The sequence below is a fragment of the Neoarius graeffei genome, chromosome 9, assembly GCF_027579695.1.
Source record: "Neoarius graeffei isolate fNeoGra1 chromosome 9, fNeoGra1.pri, whole genome shotgun sequence".
Lineage (NCBI taxonomy): Eukaryota > Metazoa > Chordata > Actinopteri > Siluriformes > Ariidae > Neoarius > Neoarius graeffei.
This window is the reverse complement of record NC_083577.1, coordinates 87,317,809-87,343,675: the sequence shown is the minus strand read 5'-3', so window position 1 is coordinate 87,343,675 and position 25,867 is coordinate 87,317,809. Positions and strand designations below refer to the sequence as shown.

Sequence of the window (25,867 nt, the reverse complement as noted above, 5' to 3'; positions counted from 1 at the left end):
ACTTCTCTCTCTCTCTCTCTCTCTCTGTTTCTCTCTCTCTCTCTTTCTGTTTTCTCTCTCTCTCTCTCACACACACACACACACACACACACACTGTTTCCCTCTCTCTCTGTTTCTCTGTGTGTCTGTCTGTCTCTCTCTCTCTCTCTGTTTCACTGTTTCTCTGTCTCTCTCTGTGTCTGTTTCTCTCTGTTTCTCTCTTTCTCTCTCTGTTTTTCTGTCTGTCTGCCTCTCTCTCTCTCTCTCTGTTTCTCCTGGTCTCTCTCTGTCTGTCTGTCTCTCTCTCTCTCTCTCTGTGTTTCTCCTGGTCTCTCTCTCTGTCTCTTTCTCTCTGTTTCTCTCTCTCTGTGTTTCTCTCAGTCTCTCTCTTTCTCTGTCTATCTGTCTGTCTGTCTGTCTGTCTGTCTCTCTCTCTCTCTCTCTCTCTCTCTCCTGCTCTCTCTCTGTTTCTCTCTTTGTCTCTTTCTCTCTGTTTCTCTCTCTCTCTCTCTCTCTCTGTGTGTGTTTCTCCTGGTCTCTCTCTGTCTCTCTCTGTTTCTCTCTCTCTGTGTGTTTCTCTCAGTCTCTCTCTCTTTCTCTGTCTGTCTGTCTGTCTCTCTCTCTCCTGGTCTCTCTCTGTTTCTCTCTTTGTCTCTTTCTCTCTGTTTCTCTCTCTCTGTGTTTCTCTCAGTCTCTCTCTGTCTGTCTGTCTGTCTGTCTGTCTCTCTCTGTTTTTCTCTCTGTCTCTCTCTCTCTCTCTCTCTCTCTTGCTCTCTGTTTCTCTCTCTCTCTCTCGCTGGGAAGTTAAAAGCTCCACATGATTTGTGGTTTTGCTCCAATCAATTCAATTAAAAAAAAACCTTTCACATCAAAAGACTTGAAAATGAAGTTCAAATTCAAACACAAGCCATTACCACTTTCAGAATCCTTTTTGTCTAAAAGACAAAAATATCCATCCATTATTCGTAACCGCTTATACTGTGCAGGGCTGCAGGTGAGCTGGATCCTATCCCAGCTGACTACGGGCGAAAGGCGGGGTACACCCTGGACAAGTCGCCAGGTCATCACAGGGCTGACACATAGACACAGACAACCATTCACACTCACATTCACACCTACGCTCAATTTAGAGTCACCAGTTAACCTAACCTGCATGTCTTTGGACTGTGGGGGAAACCGGAGCACCCGGAGGAAACCCACGCGGACACGGGGAGAACATGCAAACTCCGCACAGAAAGGCCCTCGCCGGCCACGGAGCTCGAACCCAGAACCTTCTTACTGTGAGGCGACAGTGATAACCACTACACCACTGTGCCGCCCAGATGTCTTTTCAGTTGTAATAAATAAATTAAATTCACAGTGCGCGACAGACAACACAAAAAAAGACCAAAGAAGACAAAAGCTAAACACTAGTCCTCATGACTCAGGTGCAAACAGTCATGTGACGTGAGTGTCATGATCATGTGATGTGCAGTGGCTGATGGGAACTGTGACATTGTGTAAGATCATTAAATATAATATATTAATATACACACAGGACACTTTTCCCATGTAATAAAAACGTGTTCTATTCCCTTCTCGCAGGTTTCATTCATTTGGTTTGATAGTATGCAATATTGTTAGCATATTGTTTCTCCGACATGTATCACGTCACTGGAGAATGAGCGTTGAATATGGTTTATGATATTGCACGGTTCAATATTCAAGACAACATGATGTCACATGTCGGAGATGCAAAACTTCCACGCTAGTGAGTGAGTGACTGTGACAATTTGTAAACAAACATGGCCGCCAGGTTTGCTTCATTAAATACAGAAGATTTTGAGAGAATTTTGAAAGAGAAAGATGCGTTGAACACCCAAAAGGAATGTGTATGTATAATAATAATAATAATTATTATTATTATTAGGGGTGGCACGGTGGTGTAGTGGTTAGCGCTGTCGCCTCACAGCAAGAAGGTCCGGGTTCGAGCCCCGTGGCCGGCGAGGGCCTTTCTGTGCGGAGTTTGCATGTTCTCCCCGTGTCCGCGTGGGTTTCCTCCGGGTGCTCCGGTTTCCCCCACAGTCCAAAGACATGCAGGTTAGGTTAACTGGTGACTCTAAATTGAGCGTAGGTGTGAATGTGAGTGTGAATGGTTGTCTGTGTCTATGTGTCAGCCCTGTGATGACCTGGCGACTTGTCCAGGGTGTACCCCGCCTTTCGCCCGTAGTCAGCTGGGATAGGCTCCAGCTTGCCTGCGACCCTGTAGAAGGATAAAGCGGCTAGAGATAATGAGATGAGATTATTATTATTATTATTATTATTATTATTATTATGGCTTTTTTCATGGTCTATCAGATATATTTCATTCAGCTACTTGTCTTCGACTCATTCAGTATCATCCTACTGAATGAAATATATCTGATAGACCACTCAACTCCAGCCATTATTATTTAAATAGATAAAACATATCACATATTTTTTCTTTCATAAATGAAACATTGTTTTATGGGTTGCGGCGCTGTGAGAGGAATCGAACAGTCAGGGACGAGCTGTTAATCCCTGGTGACAGTGACTCTGCTTCATCACACCGGCTTGTCTCTGATTACTTCCCTGTTACAGCACCACACACAGTTTATTCATTACATATTAATAGGACACTAAGCTAAAGCAGGAAACCGCATCATTTCACTCATTGTTCTGTTCATGTGAAGCCAATTTCTTCAGAGTTGTCTCAGAGAAGGTGTGACATGTTAATCCTGAGACTTTTACATGTTCATCTTGCGCAGAGAGTGAGATTATTTGCAGAACGTCCAAGATGTTGTTTATTTAACAACATATGGAGAGTCATATTGCGATCACGGCTTCATGTGTTCAACATGAATGAGTTCTCGGAGTTCTCCGCTTTGGCTTCAGCCTGTGCTCTAAACGCAGAGGAAGCACTCTTTATGAGCTCTGAGCGAAGATGGGGTTTTATGCCCCATTTTACTTGCTCTCCTTGGCACAGATACGCTGTAAAAGTGTGCAGTAAGCAACAGGTCTTTACGGCAGCTGCTCTAACGAGGGCCAAGAGGTGAACGGATCCAATCTAAACCCAGAAGCTCCATCTCACACGACACAGCCACGCAATAAAACAATGAGTGGAGAGGAAAGGCACGGGATGAGCTCCACATGAGTGAGGACGAGTGAGGACACGGGCTAAACTGATATTCTGGAAAGTGTTTGGATCAGCTTTTGCTACTAAGTGATATAATAAATACTTTAACATCCTGCACTGGCAGCACGGTGGTGTAATGGTTAGCGCTGTCGCCTCACAGCAAGAAGGTCCGGGTTCGAGCCCCGTGGCTGGTGAGGGCCTTTCTGTGCGGAGTTTGCATGTTCTCCCCGTGTCCGCGTGGGTTTCCTCCGGGTGCTCCGGTTTCCCCCACAGTCCAAAGACATGCAGGTTAGGTTAACTGGTGACTCTAAATTGAGCGTAGGTGTGAATGTGAGTGTGAATGGTTGTCTGTGTCTATGTGTCAGCCCTGTGATGACCTGGCGACTTGTCCAGGGTGTACCCCGCCTTTCATCCGTAGTCAGCTGGGATAGGCTCCAGCTTGCCTGCAACCCTGTAGAACAGGATAAAGTGGCTAGAGATAATGAGATGAGACATCCTGCACTTTAAGACAGTGATGGAAGCAAACCAGGCATTTCCACCTCTCAACCAGGAAGTCATAAGTTTTACTTGTGGTCAGGTCATGCCAAAATCCATCATAAAAATGGTACCTCCTGCCATCTGGCGAGACACGCTGCAATACAGATACGAGTGGGGAGTCAAACTCTCGCCGTTACCAGAGGACCCACCCCCCACTGTAACCCTAGCTATGTAGCAGACGAGAGGCTGAGGGCTATAGAAACAGAGCTCAGTGCCACCCAATGAGCTAAGTGCCTGGTCACGACTGGGATGGGGACTGCCTGGGAAGACCAGGTCCTGGCACAGGAGGGACTTTGACACCACTGAGAATATGTCAAAAATTGAAAAGATCTAATGGTTAAGATAAAGTGCTCTCCTACCTTTTTCCCATCTCTCAACCTGAAGAAAAGTTTTCATCTCATCTCATCTCATTATCTCTAGCCGCTTTATCCTTCTACAGGGTCGCAGGCAAGCTGGAGCCTATCCCAGCTGACTACGGGCGAAAGGCGGGGTACACCCTGGACAAGTCGCCAGGTCATCACAGGGCTGACACATAGACACAGACAACCATTCACACTCACATTCACACCTACGCTCAATTTAGAGTCACCAGTTAACCTAACCTGCATGTCTTTGGACTGTGGGGGAAACCGGAGCACCCGGAGGAAACCCACGCGGACACGGGGAGAACATGCAAACTCCGCACAGAAAGGCCCTCGCCGGCCACGGGGCTCGAACCCGGACCTTCTTGCTGTGAGGCGACAGCGCTAACCACTACACCAGAAAAGTTTTCATATTTTTTTAAGTCTGAAGTGAAAAAAAGATGAAAATCACATTTCAGGTTTGATTCCAATTCCACTGAACAACACCGCTGATGTCTACATTTATAACCTTCAATCTACTGATGGAAAAATAACATGAATGACAAAGTGTAAAGAATAATAATGACATGAAATACGTCCTCAGGAAATACATCCTTCTTCTCAGGAAATACACCCTCCTCTTCAGGAAATACATTCTCAGGAAATACATCCTCCTCCTCAAGAAATATGTCCTCCGTCTCAGGAAATATGTCCTCTGGAACTATGTCCTCTGTCTCAGGAAATACATCCTCACATCCTCAGGAGATACGTTCCCCTCCTCAGGAAGTACGTCCTCAGGAAATAGACTCCTTCGCAAGAAGTACGTCCTCACATCCTCAGGAAATGCATCTTCAGGAAATACATCATCCTTCTCAGGAAATACATCCCCTTCCTCAAGAAATATGTCCTCAGGAAATATGTCATCCTTCTCCGGAAATATGTCCTCACATCCTCAGGAAATATGTCTTCATGTCTTCAATGATGATGTTGCCCTTGTCAAAATGTTTTTTAGAATTCTATAGAAACTCTATAGAAAATCCTATAGAAACCCCTCTTTCTATACAATCTCTATAGAACGCTATAGAACTAATACTCTATAGAAAATAGTTTCTATAGAAGTTGTATAGAAATAGTATAAATTCTATAGAAGTTGTACTCTATAGAAAACAGCTTCTATAGAATCTCAACAGAATTCTATATAAATAGTAGTCTATAGAAAACGATTTCTATAGAATTGATACAGAGTTCTATAGAAGCTCTACTTTATTCGGGCCAACAGAATTTTATAAATTTCATAATGGTTATTTCCATAAAAACACAATTGGTGGATTTTAAAGACCCTACAGAAATTCCAGTCTGAGACAAAAGGCCTTGCATCCAAAGAACAACTTTAGTACTTATCTCCAATAAAAATGTTCTTTATTTCATTTACTTTATCTCACATAATAACACTTCTGATCAACAACTCAATTGATCCAAATGTAAATTACAGTTTAAGACATAATTTAATAAATGCACTTCCAAAATAAACGCTGATATATGCTATACATTAATTTTCAGTCAAGCTCAATGGCATTTGGAAGAAGTGAAACAAACGTCTTTCTTTGTATTTTCATGTAAATATACTTATTTGCTATATCAGATAAATTACATGCTATCAATTCATTAGTGATTTCAACCTCTCTAATTTGATGCCCCTTAACTTTATATATACCTGTAGTTAATTGAAACATTATTCGAGTAGATGTTAAACGTCGAAATATACAGTACAATTCTTTTTTACAGTTACATATATCATCTTCACATTCATTTTTACAGGCGGCACGGTGGTGTAGTGGTTAGCGCTGTCGCCTCACAGCAAGAAGGTCCGGGTTCGAGCCCCGTGGCCGGCGAGGGCCTTTCTGTGTGGAGTTTGCATGTTCTCCCCGTGTCCGCGTGGGTTTCCTCCGGGTGCTCCGGTTTCCCCCACAGTCCAAAGACATGCAGGTTAGGTTAACTGGCGACTCTAAATTGACCGTAGGTGTGAATGTGAGTGTGAATGGTTGTCTGTGTCTATGTGTCAGCCCTGTGATGACCTGGCGACTTGTCCAGGGTGAACCCCGCCTTTCACCCGTAGTCAGCTGGGATAGGCTCCAGCTTGCCTGCGACCCTGTAGAACAGGATACAGCGGCTAGAGATAATGAGATGAGATTCATTTTTACACACTGCAACCACTAACTGCAGGGTCCCAATCCAACCATCTCTTAAGTGAAAGCAGGAATTATTTCTTTCTTGTTTCTTATGCTTTAAATGTTCAGATACGAAATATAAACCATTCTCAAGAACCAATCGTTCTGTTGACTTTCTATAGGAATTCTATAAGATTTCTATGTATAATCTCTATAACATTTCTATTAAAACTCTATAAAATTTCTATTAAAACTATATAAAGTTTCTATTAAAACTCTATAAAATTTCTATTAAAACTATAAAATTTCTACAAAAAGTCTATAAAAATTCTATAAAATTTCATTTAGAAATTTTAGAGAATTTTTATAGATTTTTTTTTCTATAGAAATCTATAGAAAATTTTACCAAGGGTGATCAGCATGGTGGTCATTTCTCTCAGCCTGAGTCTAACTACAAACTGGATTAATTCGGTTTTGCTCTGAAGTTCATCTCTCTAAACATGAGGACATCATTTAATTCACAGCTGTAGAAGTCTTGATGCAGTGGAGATGTCTTCACCACTGTGTTCATTAAACTGGTTTCTTGCACATGATCTTTGCTTCATTATCATTGGCACAAAAACTCAGCAGGTTCAGAACGTTCCTCCATTCTTCAGCTCGAGTGACACTGGGTGGACTTTTTTCGGCCAGCTTCATATATTTGGTGAAGAGAATGGGTTTTCTTTTAAGTCTGGTTCTTCTCAAGGTTTCATCCTCATGACTTTGTGATCTCTGTTGTTTTTTTTTTCAACAGTCTAGATCCAGATTTCTATGCAGCTGCTTTGTTCTTTGGTTAAAGCGCTGAACAGATCAAATTGAAGTTAATGTTTCTCTTGTGTGAATTTGCTGAAAGGGTCTGAATTGAAAATGTTAAAGAGCGTCATCGTTCAATCCCGTTTAGATCAGAGTCTGGTAGAACTTTGTGAACGTGTCTCAGGCGCTCAGCCTCTGATTTTTCTTTCAACCAGATGAGAAAAACAGAGCGAGCACCAGGCCTGCTGTCCAATTAGCCTTCAGCTCTGTGGATTTTCATGTCAAGAGCCTTTTTACTCTAAATAGGAGACACAGTTTACTCCCAGGGAGGCTTTTGAGCCTGAATGAGCATCATGTTCAGATGGTTTTCCTTTCTCTCTCGCTCTCTCTCTCTCTCTCTCTCTCTCTCAGTCTGGAACGTGCTTGTTTTATGGTAGGAAATCGTTGCTGCTTTATCATTATCAGCTGAAGTGTGGTGTGTTGTGATTCAGTGTCAATGAAATTAATAAATGCAGATTAGTTCCGAGCACCAGACTTCACCGAACATATTCAGTGTTAAAGCCTCTGAGTACGCAGGTCAAGTCTGGGATTTAGCAGCATATGTGGATTTTTTTTTTTTTTTTGCTCAGGAGCACTTTATTAAAGATTCAAACACATCTTGCATGTAGATTAAGGCTGTGTTTCTTACATATTCCTCCACTATCCACTTTGAACTTGAATATTCATGTAGCATCTTCTGGAACCTTCAAGATCCTGAAGCTTGTGGCCAGAAAAGTGTCAAAGATCAACCTGGCACTCTGTAGCCTGCATTCTAGGAATCTGGAGTTGAGACTAATTCACTGTAGGCCTATACATGAAAGACTTGGTGTAAAACAAATAAACTCAAAGACAACACACCTATGAGGGTGCTTCAAAAAGTTCTCAGCCACAACCAGAAAATGTCACAGAAGAAAGATTGTTCTGGCATTGCATTTCAACAGTCTCCTTTAACTTCAATGCACTTGGTCCACCGATGGTCAAGCTTCACTGTCCCTTTGCAGAAGAAAGTCACATCGTGAGCCTCCAGATCCTCCTCAACAGCATGGATGACTTCATCATTACTGAAAATGGAAACCACGCAAATGGGATTTCAGTTTGGGAAACAGAAGTCAGGCGGTGGCAGGTTGGGTGAGTAAGGTGCACGGGGCAAGAGTTCAAAGCCACATTTGGTTGCTTCTGCCACTGCCACATGTGCTGTGTGGACGGGCACATTGTCCTGGAGCAACAACACACCATCTCAAAACTTTCTTTCCTTTAGTATTCCTTGATTCCTTCTTTCAGTTGAGCTTTTGTGGACAGTCATATAAGGCTTTATAGTGTACAGTTACACCCCAAAATGGGAGTTACACCCCTCGTGGTCTGTGGTTAGCACTGTTGCCTCACAGCAAGAAGGTTCTGGGTTCGAGCCCAGTGCCTGACAGGGGCCTTTCTGTGTGGAGTTTGCATGTTCTCCCCGTGTCTGTGTGGGTTTCCTCCGGGTGCTCTGGTTTCCCCCACAGTCCAAAGACATGTGGTTAGGGGCAACCTTGGGCTGAGGTTGGGCTGAAGTGCCCTTGATCAAGGCACCTAACCCCCAACTGCTCCCTGGGTGCTGTAGCGTGGCTGCCCACTGCTATGTGTATGTGCTTATTGCTCACATGTGTGCTCAGATGGGTTAAATGCAGAGAGGAATTTTGCTGTGCTTAAATGTATGTGTGATAAATAAAGTTATTCTTTTTCTTCCGGTTGAGGCTGAGAACTTTTTGACTCGCATCTCATCAACACAAAGTCAGCTATAAATCTGCTTCACATTTGTACATTTATCTTGAAACTATTACAATTAAATGATGACGCGATTCCTTCATCTTCATCTTGACCCTCACTGAATCATACCATCCTGCCAGCCCAGCGAGGCATCCTGTCACTGAGGCAAAGTACTCAGGCATTAGAGGCAGGGAGATTGGAGGCAGATGTATGTGCAGAAGAGTCTTTATTAGAAAAGAAATAGAAAACGCATGCAATCCAAAAAATGGCAGATAGCTTTCGTAACGAGGAACAGACAAAGGGTTGGGTGAGGCACAAACAGGCTAAAAAGGGCGAGAATCAAAAATACAGGACAGCAATCAGGAAACCAGGAGAACAATGCGACAACAAGGCTTGGTAATGTGTGACGCACAATGCAATACTTCACAAATTGAGTGAGTCCTCAGTGTCCTTTTATGAGCGTGCTAATTGCGCCTTAATCTGAGGCAGGTGTCAGTCATAAGAAGTGCGCGCTGTTCAGAGTGCACATGAGAGATATTCTGTTGCGACACATCCTCAACTATTTACAAATGCAAATGTAGTACTGACCAAAAAAAAAGCAATTATTTCAACAAATCTTCAGAACTAATTCATTTTAAATTACAACACTGCACTTTATCACTAACACCGAAGAACTGTATTCTCTCTCCATCAAATCCAGGATGAAGTGAAAGGCTAGCAAGCTTAGAACTCATATTCCTGTTGGATTTTTTTCTGATTGTTTCTACTAACTATGAGTCAGAGATAAATCACTCAGTGAGGTGGTGTTGTAGGAAAATAAAAGTGGAGTTTCTCTTATCAGACTTAAGTTGATTATTTTTTCTTTAACAGCTGACAGGCGATGACCTTATGCCATCATGTGTTGTCTGTTGTCCATCCATCGTCCGTCATCTGTCGTTTGTTGTCCGTACTTCACGAAAATCACTTCTTCTCCCTCGATTCTTCACCAATTTTTATTCTTTTTGGCAGGAAGGTTGGTCTGCCTGGGGTGCATATAGCTTCTACCCAAATTTGCATAATTATAATTAATAATGAAGATATGGAGTAATTAAGCCCTAACGAGCAGTTCTCACACAAATTGCTTCTTCATCGATTTTGATTCTTTCTGGCATGATGGTAGGAGTACCTAGGATGCATATAACTTCTACCCAGATTTGGGCCAGAGTGAGCTATGCCATCATTGACAGTCTTGTTCCTCTTATACCACACCAATTTCCATCCATCCATCCATCCATCCATTATTCATAACCGCTTATCCTGTGCAGGGTCACAGGCAAGCTGGAGCCTATCCCAGCTGACTACGGGCGAAAGGCGGGGTTCACCCTGGACAAGTCGCCAGGTCATCACAGGGCTGACACATAGACACAGACAACCATTCACACTCACATTCACACCAACGCTCAATTTAGAGTCACCAGTTAACCTAACCTGCATGTCTTTGGACTGTGGGGGAAAACGGAGCACCCGGAGGAAACCCACACAGACACGGGGAGAACATGCAAACTCCGCACAGAAAGTACCTCGCCGGCCACGGGGCTTGAACCCAGAACCTTCTTGCTGTGAGGTGAAAGTGCTAACCACTACACCACCATGTCACCCCACACCAATTTGCAAACTATAAATTTTTGTACATTATATTAAAACATGGGCGGCACGGTGGTGTAGTGGTTAGCGCTGTCGCCTCACAGCAAGAAGGTCCTGGGTTCGAGCCCCGGGGCTGGCGAGGGCCTTTCTGTGTGGAGTTTGCATGTTCTCCCCGTGTCCGCGTGGGTTTCCTCCGGGTGCTCCGGTTTCCCCCACAGTCCAAAGACATGCAGGTTAGGTTAACTGGTGACTCTAAATTGACCGTGAATGGTTGTCTATGTGTCAGCCCTGTGATGACCTGGCGACTTGTCCAGGGTGTACCCCGCCTTTTGCCCGTAGTCAGCTGGGATAGGCTCCAGCTTGCCTGCGACCCTGTAGAAGGATAAAGCGGCTAGAGATAATGAGATGAGATGAGATGAGATTAAAACATTTCATGTTATCAAACATCAATGGAGCACATGTTCTCGCTTATGTGGTAGCAGACGAAGCTTACAGACAAGTCCAAATCAGAAGGAAACATCAGGAAAAAGAAACAGGAAATGGTTGAGCAATTGGCAAACAGCTTCAACAAAGAATCAAAAACACAATTAAAACCCAGAGAGTCAAGATAATAAAATACAAGGCTTAGTAACGACTGGCAACAAAGATCCAGAGAAGATCCTTCACAGTGAACTGCTGGTGTGTGTGTGTGTGTGTGTGTCCATCCATCACCAATAACATTAAAACCTCCTGCCTAATAGAGTGTAGGTTCCTCTTGTGCCACTAAAACAGCTCTGACCCTCAAGGCCTGAACTCAAGACCTCTGAAGGTGTGTGTAGTTTCTGGCACGAAGACGTCAGCAGCAGATCCTTTACGTCCTGTAAGTTGTGGGTGTGGCCTCCATGGATCGGACTTGTTTGTCCACCTCATCCCACAGATCCTGATCAGACTGAGATCTCAGTTTGGATAAAAGAATACAGTTAATTAAAGAAAGAAAAGAAAGAAGAAGAAGAAAATAAACCTTTATTTATTTGTCACATGCGCACTTCAAGCACAGTGAAATTCATCCTCTGCATTTAACCCATCTGAAGCAGTGAACACACACACACACACACACACACACACACACACACACACACACACTCAGAGCAGTGGGCAGCCACACCAAAGCAAATTAATTCGTTTGTTTGTTGGATTTATAAATAATTGGCTTTTCCTCTTTCTTGTCATCGGAATATGAAAGTATTCAAATTTAACTTCAAGTTTAAAAAACAAAAAAAAAGTTTTAATTTGGATCATCTCATGCGCTGGGTTTAAACTGAGCAGGAACCTCAGCAGCCTGTTCTCAATCAGCAAAAAATACAGAGATGAATGGAGTCCAGGTGTTCTTACCGATTCCAGATGTTTACCCGTTTTTCACAATTCTCCTGCATTCTGTGCTCAGTGCTGAGCTGAAGTGAATTATACAGCTGTGTGTGTGTGTGTGTGTGTAAGGTGAATGTGAAACACACAGATGTGGTTTATATTGCTGCCAGTCTTAAGGAACAGCTGCACCGGTGTCTCTGAGAGGAGAATTATTCACGGAGGAGCTACTTGTATTTATATTATTACAGAAAAGACATTAATTTCATTCACAGCAAGTTGTTTTAAATGAAATGTTCCATATGTGCATGATGATGTTCATTCACTCAGGCATCCATCCATCTTTATTCTCCTCCTGAATTGTTCTGTTCAGCTGTTCGCTTTAGTACCGTACATGGCCAATGTTCAATATTAAGAGTAAATGTTAAGCTTTAATGTTAATGTTAAGCCCAGGTCCATGCCTGAGAAGAAGAAGAAGAAGAAGAAGAAGAAGAAGAAGAAGCCTTTATTTGTCACATGCACACTCAAGCACAGTGAAATTCATCCTCTGCATTTAACCCATCTGAAGCAGTGAACACACACATGCACGCTCAAGTGAACAATGAGCACACACACCCAGAGCAGTGGGCAGCCATGCTACATTGCCCAGGGAGCAGTTGGGGGTTCGGTGCCTCGCTCAAGGGCACTTCAGCCCAAGGCCATGTAAACCTGTCTTTGGACTGTGGGGGAACTGGAGCACCCGGAGGAAACCCACACAGACACAGGGAGAACATGCAAACTCCACAAAAAAAAGCCCCCATCGGCTACTGGGCTGGAACCCAGAACCTTGTTGTTGTGAGGCAACAGTGCTAACCACTACACCATTGTCCTGCCCATGCTGACACTAGGGTCCATGCTTGAGCCCATGACTATGCTCAAAGCTATTTCCATGTTCAAATCCATGTCTGAGTCTTCACCTGCATCCAAGGCCCAGTCTGAATCCAAGCCTGAACCAAAACCTCCACCTACGTCCACGCTCCCCATTCAAAATCCAACCGGAACCCAAACCTCTGCCTAAGCCCATGTTTCAGTGTCACATCCTTCCTGAACCAGAGCAGAGCTCCCAGGGGACTTCGTCCAGTTATGGGTCTTCATCCCCAGGGCCAACCAAGGAGATTTTTAGCCCTCTTTGAAGGTGTTCTGTCATGTGCATGTGTGTCTGCGCTCTGAGTGTGCAGCATGCATCAAAGACTACCACACACAGCGTGCGCTGCAAGGACTAATTACCATACACCTGTTCCGGATTAGAGTGCAATCACAGCACGCTCTTATAAGGACTCTGACCACACACAGACTTTCCTAACATTTGATGTTTCCCAGCCTGATACGCTGTGTTTATACTCTGGTTCTTGACTTTGTTTTTTTTAATCAGTAGTCGACTCTGCCTTTCGTCTTACCTCTGAGGCTCTGTTTGCACCTCGTATGACCCTTGCCTGTTTCATGACCCTGCATTTGCCTGAAATTTTTAATCTGTTCTCTTGTCTGTTTGTTAATAAACTCGTCTTCCTGCAATCACATCCCTAAACCTCCTCTTTACATGACAATTAATTTATTGTTAATCAATAGTCAATTTTTTAGTCTCCTGAATCTGTATTTAATTAAATTTTATGGATCACTATTGTTCTATTACTTTAGCCTAATGAGGCTTACTGCAAGTTCTAGCTTCTTGCTCTGAGCTGCAATCTAAAAGTTCTGGTTCAGTTCCTGTTGTGAATGAATGGAGTGCAGTACCTTCATGCACATGCAGCAGGAGTGAGCAGTAACTCCCATGAGTCAGTATGCTGAGTGATGTCATGCTCTCAACATCAGGACTTGTGTTATATATGTTTTTGTGACAACATGCATGTATGCATTTGCAATTTGTGCAATGTGCAAGCATTTGCAATCGGCAACGGAGACCCTGGAAATGCTGCAGCAATGAAGCAATAATCCAGCAAAGTGTTTTGAGTGGTATTTGTGCATTAAGAACATCATCCTAGAGTGACGTCCTGCCACCTTTGAAGCGTGAACACCACTTGAAACACCTCGCTGGCTCATCGCTTCATTACTGAAGCATTTCCAAGGACAATGTTGCCAATCATAAATGCACATGTGTACATTGTTACAAAAAGGTGCGTGACACAGGTCCTGATGTTGACAGCCTGACATCACACAGCATACTGACTCCTGTGACTTGCTACTGCTGCATTCTCATGACCTTACCGCACTCCGTTCCTTCACAAGAGGAACCACCCTGGAACTTTTTCATCACATCTTGTGTGTATAGAGTCAGTGATATTAGGTATGTGTGGGGTTTTGCAAGGTCTGGTGCCACAACATCCTACTCACTCAAGGAAAGTGTAAGTGTATTGCCTCTCCTTTCCGGGTGTAGTGAATGCCAAGTGGCCCCTGTCTGGCTCACCAGGCAGGAAGTCATTGCAAATGGCCTCTCCTACAGTACATTACTGTACCCATAGCAACACCTTCACGTGGTGCCCCCATTTTCACTAAGATTTCTATGGGTGTGACCGAGTACCCAGTGGCATAACTGGGTCAAACCCCCGTGCCTCCAGGGTAGGTTTTTTTTTTATACCAGAGGCTAGGATAAGGACAGTCTGATGTAAAACTTATGACCTGAGGACCTCACTGTCATCATCTCAGTGTACTGGGCCATGGCAAATGAACCCTGGGTGTAAAAGGTGGAGCCAATACTGCACACACTGCACCCCACCTTAAAACTCCAATGTGCAGGCTCGAAAAGACACGCCTACATCTACAGCCAGCTTCTGCGCGCCTGCAGTAGATGTGAACGGCCCCCTTCATAATCTCCGTTCGCAAAGCCAAGCCGTGATTAGTTATATGTACTTCTTAAGAAATTTAGAAATGGCTAGACAGAGCGTCAGCTCATTCTGTCTGGTGCTGTTGTTCAGGAGTCTGAAGTGATGAAGGAGTCTTTCGGCTGTGGAGCGAAGACAAAAATGCAAGCAAGGGCCATCCAGGCCTTTCCAAAACAGGTGTGAACGATGTGGCCATGGCTGCCACTCATGAATTGGCATACTAAGCCATTCTGGAAAGTGCTTTAACAGACGATGATGACCATCATCTTGTGAGATGGACAGACGGATGCCTAAGAATCTGTATCTGATTAGTTAAGGCCCTGTCCACACGGCAACGGATTCAGGTGAACCTGATAAAATTGTTTATCGTTTCGGCCTGGCGTCCACACGGCACTGGCATTTTGGGTGCCCCAAAATGAAATCTTTTGAGAACAGGTTCCAGAGTGAAAAAATCTGGCAACGGAGCCATTGCGAAGTCGTCTGGATGAGTAGAACGGATTTGTTTACCATGACGTCACAACTACATGTGCTTCACGCCGGGTAGAAGTGTAACGAACTCGATGTGAGTTGTCAACAAATCCTATAACTTGGTTCATGAAATGCGCTTACAAAATATTTTCACTGTGAATATTTATTGTGTAATGGTGCAAAGTGAGAGAGAGAGAGAGAGAGAGAGAGAGAGTGAGAGAATAGCCCTTAGGGCAGAGTCAATCCCGCCAGCAAAAATAGGGGAAAAAAAGGAGCGATCTCACCTCTTCAGATGTTTATTCCAGACCATTAAAGAATTCTGGAGGATATCAGAATGTTGGCGTACCGGCTTCCATCTACAGTGGTGCTTGAAAGTTTGTGAACCCTTTAGAATTTTCTATATTTCTGCATAAATATGACCGAAAACATCATCAGATTTTCACACAAGTCCTAAAAGTAGATAAAAAAGAACCAAGTTAAACAAACGAGACAAAAATATTATACTTGGTCATTTATTGATTGAGGAAAATGATCCAATATTATATATCTGTGAGTGGCAAAAGTATGTGAACCTCTAGGATTAGCAGTTAATTTGAAGGTGAAATTAGAGTCGGGTGTTTTCAATCAATGGGATGACAATCAGGTGTGAGTGGGCACCCTGTTTTATTTAAAGAACAGGGATCTATCAAAGTCTGATCTTCACAACACATGTTTGTGGAAGTGTATCATGGCATGAACAAAGGAGATTTCTGAGGACCTCAGAAAAAGCATTGTTGATGCTCATCAGGCTGGAAAAGGTTACAAAACCATCTCAAAAGAGTTTGTACTCCACCAATCCACACTCAGACAGATTGTGTACAAATGGAGGAAATTCAAGACCATTGTTAGCCTCCCCAGGAGTGGTCGACCAACAAAGATCACTCCAAGAGCAAAGCATGTAATAGTCGGCGAGGTCAAAGAGGACCCCAAGGTAACTTCTAAGCAACTGAAGGCCTCTCTCACATTGGCTAATGTTCATGTTCATGAGTCCACCATCAGGAGAACTCTGAATAACAATGGTGTGCATGGCAGGGTTGCAAGGAGAAAGCCACTGCTCTCCAAAAAGAACATTGCTGCTCGTCTGCAGTTCGCTAAAGATCACATGGACAAGCCAGAAGGCTATTGGAAAAATGTTTTGTGGACAGATGAGATCAAAATAGAAATTTTGGGTTAAATGAGAAGCGTTATGTTTGAAGAAAGGAAAACACTGCATTCCAGCAGAATGAACCATATCCCATCTGTGAAACATGGTGGTGGTAGTATTATGGTTTGAGTGTGTTTTGCTGCATCTTGGCCAGGACAACTTGCCATCATTGATGGAACAATGAATTCTGAATTATACCAGTGAATTCTAAAGGAAAATATCAGGACATCTGTCCATGAACTGAATCTCAAGAGAAGGTGGGTCATGCAGCAAGACAACGACCCTAAGCACACAAGTCGTTCTACCAAAGAATGGTTAAACAAGAATAAAGTTAATGTTTCAGAATGGCCAAGCCAAAGTCCTGACCTTAATCCAATCGAAATGTTGTGGAAGGACCTGAAGCGAGCAGTTCATGTGAGGAAACCCACCAACATCCCAGAGTTGAAGCTGTTCTGTACGGAGGAACGGGCTAAAATTCCTCCAAGCCGGTGTGCAGGACTGATCAACAGTTACTGGAAATGTTTAGTTGCGGTTATTGCTGCACAAGGGGGTCACACCAGATACTGAAAGCAAAGGTTCACATACTTTTGCCACTCACAGATATGTAATATTGGATCATTTTCTTCAATAAATAAATGAGCAAGTATAATATTTTTGTTTCATTTGTTTAACTGGGTTCACTTTCTCTACTTTTTGGACTTGTGTGAAAATCTGATGATGTTTTAGGTCATATTTATGCAGAAATATAGAAAATTCTAAAGGGTTCACAAACTTTCAAGCACCACTGTAACCCCATTCATTCCTCTTTCCGCGTCTCCATTCAAAAAACGAGCACGTGATTTAAAGGGACTATATCCATAGGATAGGGAGTGAGAAAGTGTGTGCATGTGACAGTGACAGGGATAGTCACTGTGCGCATGCGCAGTTATGCGCATGCGTCTACTTCTATTGTTCTGGTGTCTCTGATGGGACCGTCTTACAGCGCACATAGGCTACATCCACACGACAACGGCAACGAGATGTTATTTAAAAATATATCGCGTCCAAATGGGCAACGATCAGTAAAATATCAGGTCCATATGGCAACGCAACGCTTGCTGAAAACGATGCAATACACATGCCACACCTCTAGGGGCGCTGTAAAACGGTCCCTTCGGAGACACCAGAACAATAGAAGAAGTAAGGACGCATGTGCATAAACTATTATGTGCGAGACTTCATATTAGCCACAAAGTCAGAAAAATCTGTTCGTAAAATTACATTATAATGACCAAATACAATGAAAAGTATTTTTCCAGTCTCACCTGTGAAAGGTAATCCCATGTGATCTCGTTTGGACGGCAAACCTGTTGGTACAGTTAAACGCAGCTAATCTTTATTCTCCGCTTTGACCTATCCAATATGGCGGAGAGGATGACGTATGATTCTACGCGGAAGGCGGCGTCTTTAATGGTCCGGAATAAATTGAATACTACACGTTGATGGATTAATTTGTTGTTTCTCACCTGTGAAAGGTAATCCCATGTGATCTCGTTTGGACGGTAAACCTGTTGGTACAGTTAAAGGCAGCACATGAATCTTTATTCTCCGCTTTGACCTATCCAATATGGCGGCGAGGATGACGTATGATTTTACGCGGAAGGCGGCGTCTTTAATGGTCCGGAATAAATTGAATACTACATGTTGATGGATTAATTTGCTCTTCTACGCCCTTTTTGAGGAATGTATTGTCGGACTTAAACTAACATCTGAAGAGGTGAGATCGCTCCTTTTTTTCCCTATTTTTGCTGGCGGGATTGACTCTGCCCTAAGGGCAGAGTCTCTCTCTCTCTCTCACTTTGCACCATTACACAATAAATATTCACAGTGAAAATATTTTGTAAGCGCATTTCATGAACCAAGTTATAGGATTTGTTGACAACTCGCATCGCATCGCAATGAGAAGATCATTGGCACTACTGGTGTTAAGAATCAGACCATTTCATAAATGAATATTTTGCTGTAGAGCTGCAGTGTTTGTACAATTGCATGTTTTTGCTTCACTATTACTGTCACTATTCTGCTTCTTGCATTACTACTGTGAACTAACACTGAACATAATAATAATAATAATAATAATAATAATAACATCCAAGCTCGTGTTTCACTCTCACTAGTGCTCTGTAAGGCTTTTTCCTGGTGATATTCGTTACACTTCTACCCGGCGTGAAGCACTCACAGTCATGTGGTTGTGACGTCATCGTAAACAAATCCGTTCTACTCATCCAGACGACTTCACAACGGCAACGTTGCCAGATCTTTCCACTCTGGAACCCGTTCTCAAAAAGATTGCGTTTTGGGCACCCAAAACGCCGGTGCCGTGTGGACGCCAGGCCTAAACGATAAGCAATTGTATCGGAGTCACCTGAATCCGTTGCCGTGTGGACAGGGCCTTAGCCTCAGAGCTGCAGTCAACATTACAGATACCTATTTGAACCTAATTCCCCATGTTAGTTTAGATCTGACATTTAGCATCTTGAATATGGCTTGAGTGACAGATGGTTGTAATTAAGCCTCAATGGCTGAACATACAAGTCAACTACCATCCACTCAAACAAAAAGGCACTTTAATACCTGCTGATCGCTGTGCGCTTATTAGGACAATGCAGACAGGCCTCCCTAATGCCTTTACCTTTACCTTTTCATTTGCTTGATAAGCGGCCTGACCTTTGCAGACAGACAGCATGAAGAGAAGCGCTGTTCACCTTCATCGCTTTGTCAATGAGCCGAGAATCCTTCATGCCTCAGCACAAACGTTTTTGAGAAATGCTTGAACTTTTGCAGGCTGTCAATCAAAGAAGTGGGTGGAGTAATAAACAAGAGTTAGAAATCCATAAAAGCCCATCATACATTGATCCAGGTCAATAGCTATACATGTTTCTGCATTTGGATGATTGAGAAACACACAGAACATACCTGGTTAACTAGATCTGGGGTAAAGGAGATGCTATGTACCATTTTTTTCTTTTTTTTTTTGGTGTAACAAATGTTTGCAAAGATAATGAAGAGTCTGTAAACAATTACTTCTTTCTTTCTCCACATGTCTCTAAAGATTTCACGTTATTATCATGATAAATGAGTCTAATTTTGTCCTGAGTTGTGTGTGTGTGTTGAATAGTTGTGTGTGTTGAATAGTAATGGCTGTCTCTTTGTGTCTGTGCAGGTCAGTGGGGCCGGTGTAAAGGAGAAGAATGTGGCTCCAGTGGTGTTCAGATGCGCAGTGTGTGGTGTGTTCACTCAGACGGCTGGCACACACACCACTCCAACTGCCAGCACTCTGTCAGGCCTGACACTCAGAGACCCTGCTTCAAAGTGTGTGAGTGGCATCAGGATCTGTTCGAATGGGACGTGTCCGAGTGGACTTCCTGCTCTCTGACTCTGAATTCTAATGAACTGAGGACACGACCGCTGGCATCCGAATGCGTCACGGCGCAGCACGGCGTTCAGAGACGTTCTATTCACTGTGTCCGTGTGTTGAACGGCACATCTGTGTCCGATCGGATCTGCGAGTTCTTCTCTCCTCGACCGCCCCTGGAACAGGCATGTCTGATCCCATGCCCTCTGGACTGTGTGGTGTCTGATTTCTCATCATGGTCACGCTGTAGCAGAATGTGTGGGGTCGGATTGAGGCACCGGACACGCCATGTTCTAGCAGCACCAGCGTATGGAGGAGCCGGATGCCCAAATCTGAGCGAAACACAGCCGTGTGAACACTCATTGCCGTGTCCAATAGGTGAAGACAGGAACCTGTATAGTCTGAAGGTGGGAGCATGGAGTGAGTGTCGACATCCACAGCAGAAAGATGTATTGATGAATGGAAGGACCACCCTGGATTTTGGTGTTAAGGAGAGGAATATGGTGAAGAGACATGTTCAAGGTGGCCAATACCAACATACACATCAACACCACCAATATCATCAAGATCAAAATCAGCAACATCAACATGTTTATCAAGTTCAAACCCACCAAATTCATCAAGGGCAACATTATCAAGATCAACACCAACTTCAAGACCAAACCTACCTTCACCAACACCAGCAGCAATTTCAAGGCACAAAACACCAACACCAATTTCATCAAGACCAAACCCAGCAAATCCCTCAACAAAACCAATGGCAACATTATCAACACCCAAACTACCAACAAGACCAAAACCACCTTCAACACAGGCAGCAATTTTATGACCAAAACGATCAACAAACTCAACTTCACCAACACCAACTTTATCAGAATCAAAATCAAGGAGATCAAGAACTTTATCAAGATGAAACCCAACAAATTAATAAACAAACCCAACATCCAGACCAAAACCAGGTTCATCAAGACCAATTTCAAAACCAAAACCAACATCAAGTAGATCAACTTCACCAACAACTTCATCAAAACCAAACCTACCAAGACCATCACCGTCCGCAAAACCACCTTCACCAAAATCAGCACCAACACTACGAGGCATCCAGGTCATGGGATGTGGAGATCGGATACCAGACGCGGCAGGTTCGCTGCATGGCCAGTGATGGAAAGAACTCCATGCTGAGGTAAGCTTTCTGCTAAAGCGGGACTGTGATTTGCATTAATACATGTTCAGCCATTTTCACAGTAAACAAAATGACTGCAGGATGAACCAGGGGTCGTCTTCTGAAAAGCTTAAATCCATATTATTCAGGAAGAAGGTGTGATGGTTCTGGACTGAAAATGTGTGACATAGAGCAGGATTTCAGGGGCAGACATGGCTAATTTCATTTGCACTCCTGTACCATTCAAGGTGACTGAGAGAGAGGGTTGAGAACATCATGAGGCCACGACATGCAGTGTTTTATCAACAAAATTAGCTAATTTTAGGTAAATGGGAAAATTGCAAACATCATAGCAGTCCTGCTTGATCTGTACTACTGTAACTAACATAGCTAACTAAGGTGATAAAAAACACAAACTTTCTTGCTATTCATTGCCATTATATAAACCTGGGAAACGTCAACAGAGCGAAATAATAATTAATTTGTGCTAGCAGCGCTGGCGCAAATTGCTACTCTCACTCAGGCTCTTTCTACTTTCTGCTCCTTCTTCTTATTATTATTATTATCCTAAGGTTTCTAGGACACTATTTCTCCCTCAGTTTTCAACCAATCATCACCAAATCTCCCATGAAGAATCCCTCTAGGCTGAATTATGTTGCTATGACTTTTGGTGCTGATCTGGATCACTGAACCAGAATGATCCATGAAAAATGGGCTTTTTTCCTCACTAAATGTCATTCTCTACCTCTTACTGTTCCAGATCTATAGGGTATGGTGAGCAGACGTCCCGGTTTGGAACAGCTAGCGCAAATCACTGTGACTTTAGTGACAGTTTCTATGTTATTATTATTATTCATCTCATCTCATTATCTCTAGCTGCTTTATCCTGTTCTACAGGGTCGCAGGCAAGCTGGAGCCTATCCCAGCTGACTACGGGCGAAAGGCGGGGTACACCCTGGACAAGTCGCCAGGTCATCACAGGGCTGACACATAGACACAGACAACCATTCACACTCACATTCACACCTACGGTCAATTTAGAGTCACCAGTTAACCTAACCTGCATGTCTTTGGACTGTGGGGGAAACCAGAGCACCCGGAGGAAACCCACGCGGACACGGGGAGAACATGCAAACTCCGCACAGAAAGGCCCTCGCCGGCCACGGGGCTCGAACCCGGACCTTCTTGCTGTGAGGCGACAGCGCTAACCATTACACCACCGTGCTGCCCATTATTATTATTATTATTATTATTATTATTATTATAAAGAGAGAGAGAGAGAGACAAATACAGAAAGAGAGAGAGAAAGACAGAAAGACAGAGAGAAAAGACAGAAAGCATGAGAGAGACAGAGAGAGAGAGAGAGAGAGAGAGAGAATAAACTGTCCACAGTTAGTATGTGATGTAATGAGTAAACTGTCCCACAGACACTGCAGTGTGATTCTGCAATAAACACAAACACATACCACAACATCAGGATCAGAGTGAAACCAACACTGTAGCGTCGTCTCTGTGTGTGTGTGTGTGTTTATGACAGTGGGTTTAATTGTTCTTGTTTATGATAATGTAATGAGATGATAAACAGTGCAGAATGAAGTCAGGTGTAAAATCCGTCAGAACATTTCATTAAAATCACACGAAAGATTCGTCACAGAAATGCGTTCCTTGTTCAGTGTCAATGATGTTTCACTGCAGATTCAGTTCAACACTCTTACTGAACTATGACATGACAAAGAACTAAACCATGTTAAACATAACACACACACACACACACACACACACACACACATACACACACACTTTAATGTATACTTTTCATGAAAATAATTCCTTTTCAAATCATTCTCCTTAGTGTGTGTGTGATGGGTAGGAGTTGTATATCTGCTGTCTTTAGTCTTGATCACGCTCCTGTGGTCCTCACTGCACTACAGACTGAGCGTCTTACTGACTACTGATCATTCATTCATTCATTCATTCATCTTCAGCACTTTATCCTGATCAGGATGACGGTGGATCCAGAGCTTATCCCAGGAGCACTGGGAACTTGAGAACACCGGAGGATGGTCTGAGTTTATCTTCCTGTAGATGTATACACCTGATCCCACAGTGAGCACCACAGTGACTCTGCATGGTGAAGACACTCCACTCGTCCTCCTCTTTCCTCCCTCACACACTCAGCATGTCTTATCACACAGAGCAGCCCATCATCTGAAACTCAATCCCATGAAAACCGAACCTCTGTACATCCCTGCGGATTCATCCCCGTGTCATGTCACAGTCTTCCTGGAAAACTTTCCAACCACACCAACAGTGAACTCTTCTTCTCTGCTCCTGTTCCTCCCTGACTCAGTCACACAGATTCCTTCTTTATAACACGATGCCGAGGAGGAGGAGGTTACTCTTCCTCTCCACCTCACCACCCAGGTGTAATCCCTCGCTCCTGGTAGGCAGCTCTTCCCCTGTCCACCATCTGACCCTGCAACTGATCCACAATGCAGCAAAATAAATACGCAACTGACAGACAGAACCTAGAACAGATGTGTGTCCTCTCTCTTGTGTTACATGTGAACGTTTCGGCCATTTTCCTCTAATTCTGCCTCTGGACCTTACGTGTCCCTCACAAACAGGATTTATTATAAGGCACGAGCTACTTCTGGTAAAATTGTGCACTCTGATTGGTTCCTTCGTGGGCAGTATTTTCCCGTAATGCATTCCCGTGGGCAATTATGGACTTTCTTTCCAAGGCGTCGGCCTTCAATGTTGCAAAAAACAAACATCCTCACTTCACCCACGTCACTGCAGACGCCTTCATTTCTGACCACAAACATCAAATGGATGAGAACAGATGAATATCAGATTCCCAACTAAATTACCGATCCATCAGATGATACCAGGAAACTGCACTCAAGCCTGAATAAAAATAGACGTACGATGGGGACGCTGTATCGGCTGACTCAGGAACCATGGTTTCAGTTATCTGTGGGTTACCATGGGGACGAAAATATTAAGTGGAAACATCAGAATCCTGTTCATTCAGGGGGGATGAAACAGAAAGGGAGGATGAAAGATACAGGGGGGATGAAACGGAGAGAGAGAGAAAGACTCAACCAAACCTTTCAGCTCTGAACCACATCAGTCCATCCCAGGCCCAGCATCTGATTCTTTCTGGTCTTCCAGATTGCTAGTTTTGCGGTTCCGATTAAAAAATGAATTAAAACCTTAATCTGTATTTTCCTGACAGTGTATCTTGGCCCAAAGACAAACAAAGGGATGGAAAACTTCTATGCTAGGTGTTCCACCCACTCTTGGAGTGTCTTAAATAGGCCCACTAGACGAGGACAAAGAGACACCAAGTGTTCTAGGGTTTCCTGTTGGCGACAGAAGGGACAGTCCTCCCCAGTACTGGGATCCAGGTGAGCCCTGTGTCTGTTTGTGGCTATCGCTCCATATATGATCCTCCACTGGAGGTCAGCCATCCGTTTCTCAATGGGCGACTTGTATAGAGTCTTCCATCAGCCTTTAGGGGTGCATTCTGGAGCAAAAACCTAGGTCTACCTCGACTCCCTGACTTCGACCAAAGAGTGGAAGTTCAGTACCTTTACACAGCTGTAGTAGAGCTGCTTCTTCCTACATGAGCTGAAGTTACCCAGCACTGGTGTTTTCAGGGACAGAAGCAGCCCTCTCTCCTCTCACCACTCTTCAGCCACAGGCCTGATGCTTAGTGCAGGAAAGATGTACTCGTGGTCCTCATACCATAGGTCAACCAGGGTACAGTCCTGGGCGTACACCCTCAGTGGCACAGATAGGGACTGCCAGACCTCGTCCACTATCTTCTTCATCACCCTGGAAGACCTGACGCCGATGACTCCACCAAGCCTCTCCAGAGATGTTCTTATGAGGTGGCCCAGTTTGACAATGTCAGCCTTGACAAATTTGGTGTGGAGTGATGTAGAGGAAAGCATGTTAGATGTAAAGAAGTCATTGTATAACAGTGGCTCCTCAAAGATCCACAAACCAGGTCTGAGTTCCATGGTCCGTGTGGTCTTGAATGTCCTCCATGCATCAGGCACTGAGTTGTAGAAAGGTGTTATTCCAGCCAGGTCAACTTCAGAGGTCCTTAGAAGAAACAGCTGTTTATCCAGTCCTAGCCGGTCAGCCTTCCTCAGGAGCAGCTGAGCAGACACCAGCCAGCAGTATCCACAGCCATAGAGTAGCCTCTGCGCCATCTGCAGTCTGAAGGCAGCAATTCTTGATAAAATGTCCATGAGGCCATGCCCTCCCTCAGCCACAGGGAGAACTGGTGCCCTCAGCCAATGCTGACCTGACCAGAAGAAGTTCACCAGGAGCCGCTGTATGTCCCTCATGAGGCCTGGTGGTGGCACTAAGATGATCAGTCTATGCCAAGGAGAAGAGGTGACCAGGTTATTGGCTTTCAGAACTCTACCCCTGTAGGACAGCTGGGGAAGCAACCATTTCCATTTAGACAACTTGGTGCTCACCTTCTCCAGCACTCCCTCCCAGTTCTATTTTTGGAAGTCCTCGCACCCCAAGTACACTCCCAGAACTTTGATGGCTCTTTTTTTTTTAAGTTTCCCAGGTAGCTCAGGGACATCTCTTAGGCTCCACTGACCTATTAGACATGCTTCACATTTGTCCCAGTTAACTTTAGCGGAGGAGGCCTTTTCATACACAATCAGACTTTTTAAGTTATTGTATGTCTCTCTGATCTTGAATAAAAACATTAACATCATCTGCATAAGCTGAGACAGCTACAGAGAAGTTCTGAGCCAGCTCAGGGAGACCCGGGCCCTGTAACCTGCTCCTCAGCCTACACAGAAGAGGTTCAATGGCAGTACTGTAGAACTGGCCTGAGATGGGGCAGCCTTTTCTGATCCCTCTCTTAACTGGCACAGGGCAGCTCAACCCTCCCCCCACCTTCACTAAACAGCAGGCTTCATTGTACAATAGTTTGACCCAGAATAAAAAGCTCCCCCCAATTCCAAAAGCCTGCAAGGTGGAGAAGAGAAAACCATGATCCACACAATCAAACGCCTTTTCTTGATCAATGGATAAAATACCAATATTAATATTACATAGTTTATAGAC

General features: G+C 43.9%; 1 protein-coding gene across 1 annotated transcript in view; it reads left to right on the top strand.

The window, feature by feature from the left end:
* The window catches only part of thsd7ba (thrombospondin, type I, domain containing 7Ba), a 480,459-nt gene that overhangs the window by 90,995 nt on the left and 363,597 nt on the right, over positions 1-25,867 (top strand). Inside the window, exons 2-3 of the mRNA XM_060930603.1 lie at positions 19,408-20,189; positions 20,682-20,782. Coding sequence (XP_060786586.1) covers positions 19,408-20,189; positions 20,682-20,782 — 883 coding nt within the window. The remainder of the gene's footprint in view (positions 1-19,407; positions 20,190-20,681; positions 20,783-25,867) is intronic.